Raw genomic sequence first — 18,098 nt, forward strand, 5'->3', positions numbered from 1 at the left:
CGTCCGAGGAGGGGCGCATGAGCAGAACCTGCTGTTGGCAGAAGGGAGAAGTTGGCATCAGCTGCTGGGAAACGGAGTTCGAAGGTTCTGGAGGGGACACAGCGCGTTGGTGATGCCGTTGCCGGGCAGCTTTCTTTCGAGAGCGTCTTATCTGACTTGCTGCAGTCCTAAAGGAGGAATTTCTTGTGGGGTTATTCTAGAAGGTCCTTGAGACAGTCTTCATCTTAGACACGCGAGCAAGGAGCTCTCCTTCTTCGTGCTTTCCCGGCTCTAATTTGTTTGGATCTGACAAAAGTGATTTCGTCCTGGTAACCGCCACTTTCCCTCTGCTGTGGCTGCACGTTCAGAGTTGGTAAACGTTCGTCTCAACCTAGAAGACAGATATCATGGTACCCATTTTATAGACGGATAAACTGAGGTCTCAAGAAATTTGCCCAAAGTCAAGGTCTATTCCACTCCAAAGCCTGGTCCAAATGGACAATGTGAACTGCGCCTTGGAAATTGGGTAACCAGATTCGGCCACGCATTACCGAGTCTCCTCTTCCCAGGAGCATGTAAGAGAGGTAGAACTCAGATACAGGAACAAGACAGAGCGAAGCCAGTCAGGCTGAAGCCCTCCCAGCAGGCTCCCAGCTCTCTCCAACCCAGGGAGGATGCCCTGTTTAGGAACCTGCAGCCAATCCCCGCAGAACTTGGAGTTCTGGACCTGCTCAGAAAGAATTCCCTGCAAGCCAGGCCGCCTCTGGGAGCCAGCACCCCCACTGGGCTCAGGTCTGTGCCCGCTGGCCGGGCAGCCCTCTCACTGGGCAGCCCCCTCCCAGCAGGGCTGCGGAGGCTGTTTCCGCATTCCCCGGCACCGTGGCAACACGGGTGCTCAGACTGGTGCCCCGCACAGAGCTCTGTGCCCCTCTGCCATTTCCCCGGGGAAAAAACAGGTCTTGGACCCACCAAGAGGGGAAATACTGTAATGTTGACAGTGACTTCTCAACCTCTACCCATCCTGACATACACGGCCTTGTCACACTCACTGCCACCAGGTCCTCACATCAGCCCGCAGAGGAGGCAGGCAATGGAGAGCAGCACTGTGCCAGCTTTACAGAGGGGGAAACTGAGGCATGAGGCATTTGGGAGAAAGGCTTTGGCAGACATGGGGATGATGGACGAGTGTGTGGCCACCAAGTGGATGCAGGCATTCTCAAAGAGTCCCTTACGGAGTTTAAAACAGAGGGAAGGATTTGGAAGAAGGGGCTTAGTGCCTTGAAAAAGTGACATTTCTAGACTATATTTTCTCAATTTCAAACATAATATAGTCAATTCAGAAAACCTGAGAAACAGAAAAGCATGCATACACAAATACCCTCACATACGCACACACACACCATCACGCAATCATCCATCACCCCTTTCCAGAAATACTCAACACTTACCCACCTAGCATTTTATGCGTATATACATGTGTATATATATAATTATACATTATATACATAATTTCTAAACTACATCTGGGATTACATTGTGCCTGCTGTTTTTTCCTTTTTCACTTGGCAATAGATTGTGGACATTTTCCCATGTCAAAAACGTTCTGTGCCAGGCGTTCCTGTTCATTGCACGCACTCCAACATGTGGACGGAGCGTCATCATTCAAATACACTCCCATCGATAACCATTTATACTGCTTCCTAGTTTTTAGTTTTTCCAAATTGTTTCATTATAAAACTATACATGTTTATTACGGAACTCTGACAACACGCAGAGGTATAGCAAGAAGAAAATAACCTTATTCTCCCCAGTATACAAATTCCGTAACTACGAGCACTTGTGTGTACTTATTACCTGTTGGAACTATATGCCCTATTTGTACTGATGGATAAGAGTCTTTTTACACCATTGTAATGATTTATAATATACAATTTCCACCGGATCATTTCTCATCGGGCTTATTGTTTAATACTTGTCGTTTTTCAGGGTATTGAGTTTGTCTGTTTTGGAGAGATTCTTTTCCCCACTCAGCTGGGTCTGTGGAACCTGAACTTTGCGTGTTTAGCAGGTGTCGATGCAGCCGACCACAGCTGGAAGAATGGGGCTGGAAAGTGTTAGTGGATAGACTATTTTTTTACTGTGAGGGCCACTCCAGAGACGGGCTTCCCTGTGCTAAGAAACAGAGCTGGGCTCTATTTATCCTACGAAAATAAATCACCCGGTTGCCCAGAGATGACTGCAGTGTGTTGTCTGCAATAGTGAAAAATTGGAAACAATCCCCCTGCCCATCAGTAGGAGGCAGGCGACATAGATTACGGAGCATCCTTTCAATGAATCCTGTGCAGTCAAAAGCTATTGCAGCTCTCTACTGAGACGGCAAACGCCCTCCACAGCGGAAGGGAAAACAGCGTATTACAGACAACTGCAGCGTGTGAGCGTGTGGGCCTGTGCGTGTTTGTAAGCGTGGGCATCTGTGTAGCCCAAGGAGTATTTCACCAAATACCAGCAGCTGCTGTCTCTGGGCGGTGTGGGGGTGATTTTCATTTTCTGTTTTATTTTTATTTTCTTCTGGAATACGTTTGTCTTCTTTTCTTTTGAGGGGGCATAGATTACTTTTATAATGGGAGTTGGGCAGAAAAATAAAACAAACAAAAGCCCTTTTGGTTTTGAAGAGAAGAAATTTGTGCAGAAGACGTCCCTGCCCTCCTCCTCCTCCGCCCCCAGCACGGCCGCCTGTGCTTGTGTGTTGCAGACTCGGACAGCCAGTGCAGCCCCACGCGCCAGAGCCTCAGCCTGTCGGAGGGCGAGGAGCAGATGGACCGGCTGCAGCAGGTGGAGCTGGTCAGGACCACCCCCATGTCCCACTGGAAGGCGGGCACCGTGCAGGCCTGGCTGGAGGTGGTCATGGCCATGCCCATGTACGTCAAGGCCTGTGCCGAGAACGTGAAGAGCGGGAAGGTAGGCAGCTCCCGGCCCCCCGGGGGACACGCCCCACCCAGACACTGGCCTCCCCGACTCCCACCCTGGGGTCAGGAGGAGCCGGCCGACCTGTGTCCCAGCTCTGGTGTCCGTGCTAAATCACTGTGCCTCCCTAGCAAGGTACAACACCCTTCTGAGCCTCAGCGACCTCACGTTCAGAATGGGACCAAGCTCCCTTACCCGGGTTAAGGGAGGCAGGACGCAAGAGAGGGCTCTTTGGGGCTGGAAGATGATTCCCCCACCCCACGCCCATGGGGCAGGGGCCCCAAGGCAGGATGCAGAGGTGTTCCAGGTGCTCTGCCCTGACTGTGTGGCAAGGTGGGCGGGGAGATGGGGGAGGAGCCCCACAGACCCTCCTCTGGGCCTGGCCAGCAGCTGTCCGGGGCACCCCGGGTGCAGTGACAGCCCCGACTCCCACCCACCCTCCCGGGGACAGGTGCTGCTGAGCCTGAGCGACGAGGACCTGCAGCTGGGCCTGGGCGTGTGCAGCTCCCTGCACCGGCGCAAGCTGCGTCTGGCCATAGAGGACTACCGCGACGCCGAGGCGGGCAGGAGGTGAGCCGCTCCTGGGCACCCCACCCGCGCAGGCTCCCGGGCAGGAGGGAGAAGGGTCCACCCTGGGGAAGCAGGTGCTGTGGGCTAGGCCAGGTGTGGGAATGTTGGGGTGTGACCAAGATGGTTCAGGATGTCCCTGGCCAGCGGTCCCAGGCACACCCAGTCCCCCCGGGCCAGCCCTCCTGGTAGAGAGATAGACACACAGGAAAGGCATGAGGCCATAAATGCCCTGTGACACCCCCACCCCAGCACGGAAGCCTCATGTGCCCCCCAGAACTCCCCGCCTCCAGGGTCCAGCCCAAGCAGGTCTGCTGCACCTGCTTCAGCGTCTTACCATTCCAGGGTGAGGAAAGGCAGCACAGCAGGGAAAAATCTCCCACAGAGGACAGGGCCCCTCTCAGCAAGCACACCCGGGCATGCCGGAGCACCTTCCCCACCGTGCGTCCCCGGCAAGGCCTCCCTGCCCATTCCTCACACCACCCTCCGCCCCAGCCCTGCCTCCTGCCTGCCTCTCCCTGACTGTCTGCGAGCAGAACCTGTCGAGAGCCCCTCGTCCACCAGGCAGCTCCAGGGAACAGGGAAGGAGCCCTGCCCCCACCCGTCCTGAGAGCGCGGAGCGGGGAGGAACTCGCTTTGTAAATCTGACACTTTCTGTTTTGCATAATTATGTCCTTCACTGGTTTCCCCATCATTTTTGTGCAGTTAATTAATCAAACCTGGTGGTGTGTGCTGTAATTTGCAGAAGCAGCTTAGTGGATTAAAAAAGACGGGGTTGGGGGTAGAGAAACAGCCTGGTTTGGAAGTAGGAAAACGGAATCCACGTGTGTCCAGGAAAAGGTGTGATTCCAAGGTGACAGGAAAGACAGAGGTGAGCCTGGGTCAGAAACTTGGGGAGCAACTCAAAGCAAGCGAACAAGAAGGGGCCTGGCCTTGTTAGCAAGTCGGGACGCCGGCCCATTCTAGCACAGCAACTGCCCTGTGAGTTGTATTTAACTCACGCTAGTTTTGAGCTGGGAGCCCCATGAAGCACATGTAACTCACACATCTCTTCACATTGGGAGCCATGAGAACTATTTTTCAAGTTGCATATAACTCATGCACAGAAAATAATAACAAATAACAGATTTTTCATTAAATTAGAAAGGATCTTTTTGATTTTGAAGTTTTTACTCTATTTTCGTAATAAAATGCATGGCCCCAAGGAAAACATTTCTTTTTCTAGTGCGGCCGTCAATGTGCTAGGCAGGGCTGGGGCTACCCCCTGCTGGGCTTCTCCTTCTGAGGGTCCCAGGAGCACCTGGCTCTCACCGCCCACCTCCTAACCAGCTCCGTCCCTGAATCTCTTCACCACCCTCAGTCACCCAAGCTGGAAACTCTCCTGCCCCCTTGCCCCGCCCCCAATAGGGGCTGTACAGCTGCCTGTGTTCACTGAACAGGGTGGGGCTGCCTGCTTCGCCTCTTACAAATTTGGGGAGTCCAGGCCACTGCCCAAGCTGCCCTCAAATGTGGCTTAGTCTGCTTGGGCTGCCATAACGAAATACCACCAACGGGGTGGCGTAGACAACAGAAACTCATTTGTCACAGTTCTGGGGGCTGGAAGTCAAGATCAGGCACTGGCATAGCTGCGTTCTGTTGAGGGCTCTCTCCCTGGCTCACAGAAGGCCGCCTTCTTGCTGTTTCCGCACAAGGCAGAAAGAGAAATAGAGACCTAGCTCCAAAAACCACCACATTGGGGGTTAGGATTTTAGCACATGAACTGGGGGGGTGGGGGGGGGTGCAAATACTTAGTCCACGACAGTGGCTGACCCTGAAAACCTCCAGGAACCAAGAGTCTACAGTGCCCAGAAAGGGGTGGATTCAAATGTGCAGCCAGATGTGAACGGGTTTTGAAAAATTCCGAGAGCCGTAAGCAGAATCGTTCCAGGGATCATGGAGCCCCAACATTAAACACCTCCTAGGGCTTCCTGGAGAAGGCAGAGACCTTGTTTTGAGTTTCCTATTCCCTGCGGAAATCTGGCCTGCCTCTAACTTGCCATGCGACATCGCCCTCTCTGGGACTCAGTTTTCCCACCTGTGAAGTGGGAGCAAACTAGGACAGCGATTTTTAAACTTTTGGGGATCATAGCCCCTTTCAGAATCTAATAAAAGCTTTTGATACTTTCCCCAAAAGAAATATATAAAACTTTACAACTTAGCATTGTGGGACCCTCGGACCCACCCACTTTCAGCAATCCACGGACTCTAGGGTGAGAACCTCAAGTGAGTTCATCTTTAAGAACATTTTCAAATGCAACATGCTGTGTGACCATGGGCATGACAGCGCCCTCTCTGAGCCTGGTTCCCTTTATCTACAAAGTACTGACAGCAAACTCACCAACCCCTTGCCAACTCACCGTCACTGCGTGGACACGATTTTATTTAATCCTCACGACACCGATGCCGGATGGACATCCTTTCTCTCATTTTAAAGATGGAGAAAGTGAGGTGCAGGTAAATAATGTGCCTGAAGCCACGTGTCAAAACATCTGACTTCAAAGTCAATCGCCTTTTCCACTCTCCCGTGTCACTTTGTATCAAAAAACAAGAACAGAAACGGCTCCTGCTACTGTTCTTTCTGGAACACCCAGTGTATCCCACACCCTGTGCTAACGGTTTTACCTTCTCGTCTCTTCCAGTCCTTGCAACTCCACGAGGCAAGCATGGTTACTCCCACTTTACAGATGAGAAAAGTGGGGCCCAGGGGCTCCAGGTTGCAGGGCTAAGTGTGACAGAGCCAGCACAGCCTCCCATTTTCTGGGTTGTATATGACACAGGTGATTGCTAAATGCTACGCCTGTTCTCAGACTTCAGGGTCTAATCTGGCCTCAGTTTGGGGAGGGGTGGTGAGAAATTTTATAAGACGTCTGAATGGCTTTTACAGCCCTGCCGTTTTATTCAGCTTGAGCCCTTACAATCAATAGCTCAGACCAGCAGCTGGGAAAGTCAGAGGCCCCATGGGGACGACTTTAATGAAAAGAGAACGACGTTGAAGGGCAGGAGCATATTAGCTGTCAGCGGGCGGACGGGTAGTGCTGACTGTGAACGAGCCTCTCTGGGGCAGGTTGAACCCTCCACCCCACATCTTGGTGCATCCTCGATTTGCTGAACAAAATCCCGGGCTTTGGTCAGGAGAGGAGCCCATTCTGTTTCCCATCACTGCCAGCCCTGGCCCAACAGCACCTGATTCGGAGGGCTGTGAGCTCCAGCTCGCACCCGAGAGAGAAATCAGCGAGGGCTGGCACCTCGGAAGGGTCCCTCTGTGACGAGGGTGGGGCTGGCCTTCGAAGGGCTGGGACGGGGTCTACCCCAGGACCTTTGCATCCTAGAAGGGAGCTTGTCTTGGGCCAGAAGCTTCCAGTTCAGGAGCTCCCCTGAGCCCTGCTCTGTCATCACGCATTCAACTGTGGAACACACGCTGTAGAACATTAACTCTGAGCCTGGGCGTGGGCAGCCTGGGCTTTACAGATTAGCCACACCCAGCCCTGCCCTCCAGGAGCTGACGGTCCAGGGAGGCAGCTGGCCACAGGAGCAGCAATGACCCACAGAGTGACTGGGGCTGGGATGGGGACTCCAGGGGGCTTTGGGCACAGAGAAGATCCCCTGACCCAGTACAAAGTCCTAGAAGGCTTCTGGGAGACCAGACGTCTCCGCAGAGTCTGCAGGAGTTAGGCGGGTGAAGAGGGTGGCGTGGGGTGGGGTGGAGAACAGGCCTGGAGCCCAGAGACTGGGAGGCCGAGGGGCAGGGGAAGGAAGATGAGGCCAAGAGGGAACCCAGCCTTCTCTTAGCTGTTCTTCCAGCAGGTATTCAGTCAGTGCCCACTGTGTGCAGCCCTGTGCTGACGATTCAGCAGTGAGCGCAGTCCATGTCCTGACAGAGCGTATACAGTAGGGCAGGGAAGAGAGAAAATAATCTAGTGGACAAATCAATGAATGCTAAAATTCAACATGTGACAGGTGCATTGAAGGAAATTACTAGAAACAGAGCGGCTGGGGGAGTGACTCGACAGCACATCAGAGACAGGGGAGAGCGGACACAGGGACCAGAGGGCTGAGGCTGGGGCCAGGGAGGGGCGGAGGCTCAGTGTCCCCTGGAAATGCCCCCAGGAGCCTGGTGTGTGGGAGGTAGGTCAGGGCCAGTGTGGGTGGCTCTTGTAGGCCACTCCAGGGACTTTGGACTTTATTCCTGCAAAAGGAAGCCAGGGAGGGTGTCCAGCATGTTTAAGGACCTTCTGGCGGCCGCAGGGAGTGTGGACTGGAAGGGGCGAGTGTGGGGACTGGGGGGCCATCAGAGGCAGCCACAAGAACCCAGGCCAGGGGTGGTCGAAGTTCCAGGAAAGGAGAGAAGGGGACAGAGGACACATTGACCAGAAGAACCAGGCAGGGCGGTGGGGCAGGTGAGGACGGGCTGCTGGCTTGGGAGCTGGGTGACAGTGACAGTGCAGGAGGGGAACAGCTGGGGCAGGGGCTGGGCCTTGAATGAGAGATCCCGTGGCAGTCAGGAGGCTGGAGAGGAAAGGTCAGAAGAGAAGAGAGGTGAATTTGGGAGAGGTCACTTAGGGATGCTGCCCGGAGCCCTGGAGACGGGAGAGCTGGGGCTGGAGAAGGAGGGGAGGGGTTGGGAGGGAAGATGCACCCATCATCTGGCAGCAGCTGCCAGGGGACGCTCCACAGGGATCCTGCCAGCAAGGAAGGACGGTGAAGGGCCATCTAGGCGTCAGCAGGAAGCCGGGGTGATCAGCTACCTCTGGCTGCCACTGGGGGCGGAGGGCAGTGCTGCTTCGCAAGCCCACCACTTTCCCTTTCACTTAATGATCCCTTGGTGGCCCCCCCGCAGCTCCCACTTAGCTGGCTCCTCGCTGCGGAGTCCCTCTGTGGGTGGCACGCGCACCTCCTGCCTTCTGCGAGGCTGCCACCGCGTGGCCAGCAGAGGAGTGACAGTGCCAGGCCCACGCTGGCCAGCTCAGCCACACTTGACCCCTTTGAAAAGCATGCGTGGTGCACCTGCTGTGTGCGTGGCTCTGGGCTCTCTCCCATGTGGGACTAGGGAAGTCCGAGACGCGCGGTGCGGTGGTGAGAGAGAGGACTTGGAATGTGCCAAGTGGGCTTTAATTCCGACTCCAAAACGTGCCACTCTGTGGCTCTGGGCAAAGTCAGAGCTTCCCCTTTGTAGAGGGAGGACGGCAGTGCCTTCTTCACACAGTGCTCCCGAGGGTTAGGACATGCGTGGCACACCGTGAGTGGACACCGTGACGGTGACCACCGTCACTTTTCGTAATATTCTCCAAACAGGAAAACGCACCAGAGAGCACTACTGGGGAGGACGTGCTGATCGGGCGGGCCGGGCCCAGGCCTTGTGGGTCCCAGGATGCTGTCGAGGCCCTTGTGGAATTGAGGGGGGCTTAGGCAGGCAGGGTGGGGTCCCCAGAGTTGCTGTCTCCTGTGTGGCCCTTCTGCTCTGTCCCTGTGCATGCTCACTCTCTGAATGTGGTCTCTTCCCTTTTCCTGTTCCCTCTGTCTGACTTTCTGTGGATCCTGTCTGTTCTTTGGGCCTTTCTCTGTCCCTCCCCACCCATCCACCTCTCGCCATCTCTGCTCTGCTTTTCTGTCTGCCTTCCTCTCTCTCTCTCCGCTCCACCCTATCCCTGTCCCTGTCTCTGTGGTTTTCTTGGTCCTCCCCGAGCCCGTTGTTTCCCCATCTCTGCTGCCATTCCTGCCTGTCCCTGTTTCTGACACTTCCCCCCACCCCCTCTCTGGCCTCGTCTCTCCTTACCAGCCTGTCCAAAGCTGCCGACCTGGACCATCACTGGGTGGCGAAGGCCTGGCTGAACGACATTGGCCTGTCCCAGTACTCCCAGGCCTTCCAAAATCACCTGGTTGACGGGCGGATGCTGAACTCCCTGATGAAGCGGGACCTGGAGAAGCACCTGAATGTGTCCAAGAAGTTCCACCAGGTCAGCATCCTCCTGGGGATTGAGCTGCTGCACCAAGTGAACTTCAGCAGGGAGGTGAGGACCGGGGCCCTTCCACAGCCCTCCTTTCCCCCCTGGCATCTGCTGCCTGTCCATCTAACCGTCCACCCATCTGTTCATCTGTCCATCCATCCAGTCACCCATCCACCCATCTGCTTGTTCATCTATCCATCTATCTGTCCATGACCCATCCATCCATCCATCCATCCATCTGTATGTCCATCCATCTGCCATCCATCCATCCACTTGTTCATCCATCTATCCATCTGTGCATCTGCACGTCCATCCATCTATCCATCCATCTGCTTGTTCATCCATCTGTCCATCCATCACCCATCCATCCATCCATCCATCCATCTGCCATCTATCCATCTGCTTGTTCATCCATCTATCCATCTGTCCATCCATTACCAATACATCCATCTGCTGATCCATCTGTCTGTCATCCATCCATCTTCTTGTTCACCCATCTACCCATCTGTCCATTGTTTACCCACTTATCCATCCATCCATCTGCACATCCACCCATCTGCACGTCCATCCATCCATGCATCCACTTGTTCATCCATCTATCCATCTGTTCACCCATTACCTACCCATCCATCTGCTGATCCATCCGTCTGTCTGTCATCCATCCATCTGCTTATTCATCCATCTACCCATCTGTCCATCCTTTACCCACTCATCCATCCATCCATCTTCACATCCATCCATCCATCTTCACATCCATCCATCTGTCTGTCATCCGTCCATCCACTTGTTCATCCATCTGTCCAACTGTCTGTGCAACCATCATCCATCCCTCCCTCCCTCCTTCTAACAGCCACATACCGGGCATGGGCCAGGCCCTGTGCCCAGTTCTGGGGAAATGGGTGCCCTTATCCTCTGAGAGCTCACTGCTTCTCAGGAAGAATCACAAAGAAGTTGGTGGTGACAATACTGTGGGAAACTGTCCCAACGAGGTAAGCCCAGGGTTTTATGAAAATACAGAAAAGAAGCCTCCAGGGATCAGGGGCGACCCCCAGGGATAGTGACGGCCAAACTGAGACCTGAAGGAGGAATCGCAGGGATCAGTGGAAAATAAGAGGGGAAAGCAGCCCAGCAGAGGGGTCAGCATGGCAAAGGCCCAGAGGACGGATCTGTGGCAGCAGAGGAACTGAGAGTCCTGATGGGTAGGGTGGCAGGTGGTGGGGGGGGGGGGCAGTGAAAGGAAGTGCTGGAGAGGTCACCAGGGGCCTGTGGTCATGTTTGCAAGTTTGGGCTCTGAGTGCCCCTTGATTCTGCACCCTGTCAGGCCAGAGAGTGCAGGGCACTTGCTTCAGTCCCCAGGGCCTCCCCACATTCCCAGGGAGGGGCCCTGAGCCGCTGGGCCTCATGGGGCTGAGTCCACCCAGTTGACCTTTCTTAGGGCGACTTCAAAGCACAAGCAATTCATGGTCGGGAGCAGAGGGACAGAACAGGGGCCGCCAGCCCTTTCTCCCCCTCCTCAAACACCCACTGAAAAGCATTCGTGGTGCAGCTACTGTGTGCATGGCACTGGGCTCAGTCCTGTGTGTGACGTGGGGATGTCTGAGACACGGCGGTGCAGTGGTATGAGAGAGGACTTGGAACTCGTCACATGTGGGTTTTCATTCTGACTCTAGGACATGCTGCTATGTGGCTCTGGGCAGTCAGAACTGCCTGTTGATACAGTGAGGATGGCAACGCTGTCCTCACTCAGCACTGGGAACAGGAGGGGGACAAGGACACAGCCTCAGTCTGACAAAAGAGGCAGTAACGTTCAGGAAGGCCCCCCACTCCATCTGGGACTTCCAGGTGCCCCTGGTCCCCCAGTGGACCCACTGTCTCCCCACAGGCGCTGCAGGAGCGCCGGGCCCGATGTGAGACCCAGAACATTGACCCCGTGGTCTGGACCAACCAGCGGGTGCTCAAGTGGGTGCGAGACATCGACCTGAAGGTGAGTATGATGGCAGCGTGGGGGTGCCTCTGGGGCGTGTGCAAACCCTATGCAAATTTGTATGTAAATCAATAACCCCTTCTGTGTGAACTAAGGTGTCTTTGCCCAGGCCTGGCAGGCATTGCAGCCCCCTCAGGCCAACTAGCCTTGTGCCTTTGTCCCCAGGAATACGCAGACAACCTGACCAACAGCGGCGTCCATGGCGCCGTGCTGGTGCTGGAACCCACGTTCAATGCCGAGGCCATGGCCACCGCCCTGGGCATTCCCAGTGGGAAGCACATCCTCCGGAGACACCTGGCGGAGGAGATGAGTGCCATCTTCCACCCAGCCACGTGAGTGTGGGCCTGGCCCCAGGCGGCGTGGACTGCTGGGTACGGCCCATCCCGACATGTCACTTGCTGGACCCTCCTTGTTTCTTGCACCATGGAGGTCTCTTTGTGCAGACCAGGAAACTGAGGCTCAGAGAAGCAAAGTGCTTTAGCCTGAAGGTCATAGACTAGAAAGAGGTAGGGGAGCGGTCAGGTCTTGAATGAAGTTGTGTGTTAAATCCAAAGCCACCTGGGCGGTCAGGAGCATCCAGTGAATGTGTAGGGACAGGCTGTTTGAGGATGGTTTGAGTCGGGAGGATCTGCACTGGCCTAACAGGTTGAGAAGGCCAGTCCAGGCAGGACAACTGTGGGGACCAAGTTTGGAAGCAGGAAGTAGGCATATTAATGGTGCTGATGGTCCATGTCAGCCCACCTACCCCGTATCCTCAACTGAAAAGTGAGTGGACACCTGGACAGATAAACCAGGCCCCCTCCCAGCGGCCTTTCTCCTTGAAATAACGCACTTGGGGTTAGACAACCATTTATTGAGCTTTTGCTACCTGCACTATCTAATTCCATCCTCCTGACAATGTCAAGAGATCAGTATCACCACCCCTCCTTTACAGACGGAGAAACGTGTTCACAGAGACCAACCTATGTGCCCAAGCTATACAGCCAGTAAGTAGCAGAGCCCAGATTCATCTTTCATTCTATTAATAGGGCGTATTACATTGACTGATTTTCATATGTCAAGCCAACCTTGCATTCCTGGGATAAATCCCACTTGGTCATGGTGTATAATTCTTTTTATATGTTACTGGATTAGGTCTGCTGGTATTTTGTTGAAAATTTCTGCAGCTCTATTTATAAGGAGGATATTGGTCTATAATTTTCTTTTCTTATGATGTTTTTGTCTGGCTTTGGTATCAGGGTAATACTGGCCTCATAGAATGAGTTGGGAAGTGTTCCCACCTCTTTTGTTTTTTAGAAGAATTTGCAAAGGATTGGTGTTCATTATTCTTGAAACATCTGGTAGCATGCACCAGTGAAGCCATCTGGTCTAGGCTTTTCTTTGTGGGAAGCTTTTTGATTACTAATTCAATCTCTTTCCTTGTTAGAGGTCTATTCAAATTTTCTGTTTCTTCTTGAGTCAGTTTCAGTAGTTTATAACTGTCTAGGAATTTGTCTATTTCATCTAGGTTAGCTAATTTGGTGGCATACAGCTCATCATCTAATTATTCTCTTATAATCACTCTCATTTCTGTAAAGTTGGTAGTAATAACCCCTCTCTCATTCCTGGTTGCAGTAATTTGAATTTGCGTTCTTGCTCTTCCTTTTTTTTTAATCAGTCTAGATAAAGGTTTGCTGATTTTGTTGACAGAGCCCAGATTTGAGTTTGGGGCTCCCTGGCTCAGGCCTGAGCACTGAACCCCCAAACCACACAGGGCCCTGGGGAGCAAGAGACTCAACCCTCGGGCCGGCCCAGCTGGCAAAGGTTGATCCCCACCCTCCACCTTCCTTCCTGCACCTCAGAGCTTCTTCCATGCCTGAAATGCCGTTTTTGACTCAGAAGGTTCCAGTGAGATACCTCGTTCTCCAGAACTTTCCCTCATCAAAACTTATCCTTTCAATGTTCCATTTCCTCAAGGTCCAAGCAACTAGAAATAAGTAGTAAGCCAATTCAAGCTTTCAAAGACCTTAGTGTTATGCTCAGCCTGTTTCCTGGAGCTTTTGTGTTTTCCTGGGGTTTAATCCAAAGGAGTAACCGAGGCGGGGATTTAAGCCACTGTGCAAATTACAAGAAGGGAAGATATTTTGGCATAGTGGTGGCCGGGGCCATCCCTGCTCCTTTGTCTACGCCATGAAGGCAACCACTTTCCATTCAGGGGATAGTTTGTTAAGACCAGAGCTGCTTACTGGGCTCCATCATAGCTATATGGGGAAACTGAGGCCCAGCAAGGTGATCAGCTCACACAAGAACTCATTGAGGGAAGAGTTGAGCAGGGACTCAAGCCAGGTTTGTGCCCTCAAAGGCTTTGTTGGTCACAGTAAGATATTTAATACAATCATAGCAATTACTCTTGCTACATAGCCACTTCTCAGCATCTTATAAGTATCTTCTCATTTAATCCTCGCAATGACATCAGGAGAGAAGCTCTGTTCAATCAACCGCACTCTGCCGGGCACACAGCCCAGGTGATACAGTCGCCAAGGGGCTGGGCCAGGCCACTGATGTGGAGCCCACACTTGCAACCACGGCCCTACCCTAAATTCCCAGGTTGGAAGACCTTGGTCTAGATCTTGGTCCTAGAAGCCCAAGTTCAATTTCCATGCCTGCTACTAGGTGTCTTATATATCCTTGGACAAGACACTCATCCTCTTTGGACTTCCATCTCTTTTTCAGCGGAAATAAGAGAAGGGACCCTGTGGTCTCCGAAGTTCATTTGACTGCTAATGTTCCATAAGTCAGGGAGATCAATGCCCTTGCAAGACAGCAAGCAGAGCTGGCTGCCTGAGATTGTGTGGCTTCTGCAATTAGAGCTGCTTCCCCACTGGACCTGGGAATTTCGTCTCGGTGGGGGAGTGAGGGTAGTCACTCATGAAGACCTTATTTCCTGACCCGGCACAGGGCACCGCCTCCCTGCGACGTGGAAGCCCCTGGCACCCATGGGCTTGAGAACTTAGGTCGAGTTGCCATTCATTCAGTCAGTGCTGTCTCCTGCACACCACCCTCCCCTCCTTTGAACCTTCTTAGCAAAGTTTGCCCCAGAAGAAGCAGAACATCTCTGAGGCCGCTTAAAAGATGTTAGAAGGTTCCTTCTCTTAAAGAGTACACCTCCGTGGCGACTCCCGGCTCTTATCCCAACTTTGTACCCTACAAGGAGCCTCAGTTTCTTTATCCACGCACTGATGTGCTCGCACTGGGCTTGGCAAACTTTTTCTGTAAAATGCTAGATAGTGAATATGTTGAGATTTGGGAGCCGTAGGATCTCTGTTGAAAGTATACAACTCTGTCCTTATAGCAAGAAAGCAGCCATAGACAACAAGTAACCGAAGGGGCGTGGCTGAGTTCCAATAAAACTTTATTTACAAAATCAGGCAGCCGGCTGGATTTGGCCCACAGGCTGTAGTTTGCCAAATTCTATTCTAGCAGAAGCCTTCCATGCTTTTGCACAAAGAAGGGTGTCACGGGGGTAACTTCAGGCAGCAAGGCAGGCAGGGGACACAGGTTTCAAATGCAGAGCAAGGCAGACTCTCCTGATGCTTCCCAAATCACATCTAAATAGGTAGGATCTGGGGACTCTCCATCAAGCCTTCCCTCTCGTAGTAAGGTTGGCAGCACCCTGAGGAGTTAAGAGCGGGACTTTGGAGTCTCAAAGACCCGGGTGCAGATCTTGGCTGTGACACTTACAGCTGTGTGATCTTGGGCAAATTGCTTAATGTCTCTGTGCCTCCCTTTCCTCATCTGTAACACAGGGCTGGCAGTTTCCACCCCGAGACGTGTGGTGAGGATGACATTTATAAAGTGCTGAGCACAGTGATGGCGCATAGGAGGTGCCCAGTCAGTCACTGCCACCAGTGTGAGTGTGTGCATGTGTGTAGTTGACTAAGCCTCCCCTGCTGACTCCAAACGGGTATCTCCGCAGCTCCACAGGCATCCGGGAGGCTGAGCGCTTCGGAACGCCCCCTGGGAGGGCCTCCAGCGTCACCCGGGCGGGGAAGGAGGAGAACAGCAGTGGTCTCAAGTATAAGGCCGGCCGGGTAAGTCGCTCCATGCACTCACCTGTGCATCCTGCACACCTGGGAAAGACCTCGTTGTCCTCTGGGCTGGGTGGCCCCTCCCTGCTGCGTGTCTGTGGCGCCTGCATTGACCTGTGGGAAGGTAGAGTCAGGCCGGGTCACAGGTGCGTCCAGGAACAATGCCCTTAAGAGACCTACGTGATGCTTCAGTCCTGGTGACAAAAGCTCCCACAAGGCTCAGTGTAGTGCACCGCATCTTGAAGCGCGGGTCTCACGTGCCTGTGTCAGAACCACCTGACACTATTGCTTGATGTCCAAATTCTGGGACCCACTCTGGCCTCCAGAAACAGAAGGTCTCTGGGGCGCGGTGGAACCTGCGGTCAGCAGCCTGCCCAGAGGGTTCCGGTGCAGCCTAGACTCTGAGAACCACCGACTTAGATTTAAAACACCAGCGACCCAAGCAACAGCAAAGATGAACCCCTGGTGACTCCGACAAAACAGGATGAAAACACGTGCAATGTGGGCCCGATCGCACAGACTCAAGTGACACAGGTTCCTAAATGGAGACGTGCAGACGCGGGTGGCAGAACTGGATGATCCCAAATCCTCCCATTTGAAGAAGGAGTGATCCCCATTCACTCATGAACATCAACAAACTGCCACCCTTACCCTTAAAATTCCCCATTCTAGAACATGCTTTGTCATTGGGAGTGATATCGCCCCCAAAGGAGTGAAAGTTTGGGGTGGGGGGAGGTGGCAAAAAAAAAAAAAACTCTTTTTATGTAAAAGCACAGATATACATAAACAGGTGCACAGTATATCTGTGGTATTAAAATTGCATGGTAGGGGTACAATTGTGAAAAAAACTGTCTAAAAAGTCTCCTTAGGAGGCAATAATAAAAAGAAAAGTTTGGGAAACACTCACCTAGAAAGAAAGGCAGTGAAGTAAATAGTTACAAAGCACTGTCATGACTGCTATAATATAGAAATACGCAATATAAGAGAGAAATGTTTGAGGGCCCAGTGTGTGTGAAAATAATAGTTGCTATTCACCAAGTACCTGTTCTGTGCCGGCACCCTGCTGTGTGCTTTACAGATGGGATTTCTACTCTGTACAATTCTGGGAGGTAGAGATTACTATTCCCATTTTGTAGCTGAGAAAACAGACTCAGAGAGGGGAGGTGACTTGTCCAAGATCACACAGCTGGGCAGTGGCAGAACAGGAATCTGAACCTGGGTCTGTAAGTCTTTCTGCCCCACTAGACAATGCTAGAATATTCCTTCTCGCCCTGGGTATACAGTCAGATCGCATGCTCCTGCTCAGACGTTCCCACAAATACTGTCCTGTACGCTCTTCCTCAACTCTCCTCCCCCCAAAGACGAAGGAAGGAGACTGAATAATCAGACGGACAGTCTTTGTCCTCACGCTTGGCAACCAATTGAATCTTTCCAGTTGGGAACACAAAACTCTCTCCAAATGGTAATTCACAATCTCTTCTCGTTCGCACTGACCAGTGACTATTATTACTACTAGGAGGAGCACAGAGAGATTAAGTGAATTACTCAGGGACACAGAGCAATTCGAATTGGAGACATTTCCCAGATCTGAAAACATTTAATTCTTGTTTCTTCTTCTTGTCCTTTGGTCATGTTCTTGTCTTCTCAGCTTCCCCTGGGGAAGATAGGAAGGGGCTTCAGCAGCAAAGACCCCGATTTCCATGATGACTACGGCTCTCTTCAAAACGAAGACTGCGGAGACGATGACCCCCAGGGCGGGCTCGAGCAGTGCCGTCTGGAAGGCTACAGCAGCCTGGAGGTCACCAACGTGTGAGGAACCCATGGCTCCACCAGACCCAAGGCGGAGAGACCCAGGCAGGAAGAGCAGCCAGATGGCCCAGGTGCCGTCCCCACTGTACATAGCGACCTCAGGCTGAGGGTTCCCCTGCTCCTGGGCAGAATCCCAGCAGACTGCTGCAGTGTCAGATGGGGAGTGCCCCGGACAGAGAAGACCCCAGCCTGCCTGTCTTGGGTGGGCCCTAGGCTTTCCCGCTCAACCCAAGGAGACTGGCCCGGAGGACATGTCACAGTGCCCAGCCCCTCCATAATCCAGGATGCACAGGCTCCACCTTGGAGTACCTGTCAGCTGTTGAGCAGTCCACGTAGTGCCCGCAGCCTTGACCTTGACCTTGACCTGTTTCCCCAAACACCCTCCCAGGAGGAGCAGGTGGGACTCAAACCCGACACCACGGAGCCCAGCGCGTTAGCAGTGCCAGCAGCAGGCAGCACAGGTGTGGGATGGCAGACAGAGGCGGTCTCGTCTGCAGCCCCCTTGGCTGAGAACTTGGGTCGCTGAATGTCTCTTGGGAGAATGCAAAACAGGGACTGGTCGTTCCTTCTACCTTAAGAGCTCTGTGTCACGTGGGGGTGGACGTGTTGAAGAACTGTGTGCCCATCGGCCCAGGAGTGGCTAGACCGAGTGGGGGGCCGCTGAGTGAGCCAGGCAGGGGTGGGGCTTAGTGGCAACATCCCCAGGAAATGCAGGTATCCTGTCACCAGCATGAAAGATATGTG

The 18,098-nt window shown here is 53.1% G+C and overlaps 1 protein-coding gene across 1 annotated transcript; it reads left to right on the plus strand.

Moving 5' to 3' along the window:
* The first annotated feature begins 9,437 nt into the window (after window positions 1-9,437).
* Window positions 9,438-17,358, plus strand: LOC138390461 (kazrin-like). Its single transcript, XM_069479375.1, has 5 exons — window positions 9,438-9,503; window positions 11,377-11,478; window positions 11,644-11,810; window positions 15,434-15,548; window positions 17,194-17,358. Exons 1-5 carry the CDS (start codon window positions 9,438-9,440, stop codon window positions 17,356-17,358), a joined length of 615 nt encoding a protein of 204 aa, XP_069335476.1.
* Window positions 17,359-18,098: the final 740 nt, after the last annotated feature.

This window comes from Eulemur rufifrons, chromosome 8 (assembly GCF_041146395.1).
Source record: "Eulemur rufifrons isolate Redbay chromosome 8, OSU_ERuf_1, whole genome shotgun sequence".
Classification (NCBI taxonomy): domain Eukaryota; kingdom Metazoa; phylum Chordata; class Mammalia; order Primates; family Lemuridae; genus Eulemur; species Eulemur rufifrons.

Bases quoted from the DNA above. Each gene is read 5' to 3' on its own strand.
- LOC138390461 (XM_069479375.1), top strand. From the start codon at position 9,438: ATGCTGAACTCCCTGATGAAGCGGGACCTGGAGAAGCACCTGAATGTG. The intron at 9,504-11,376 runs GTCAGCATCCTC...GTCTCCCCACAG, and splicing joins TGTCCAAGAAGTTCCACCAG to GCGCTGCAGGAGCGCCGGGC. The intron at 11,479-11,643 runs GTGAGTATGATG...CTTTGTCCCCAG, and splicing joins TGCGAGACATCGACCTGAAG to GAATACGCAGACAACCTGAC.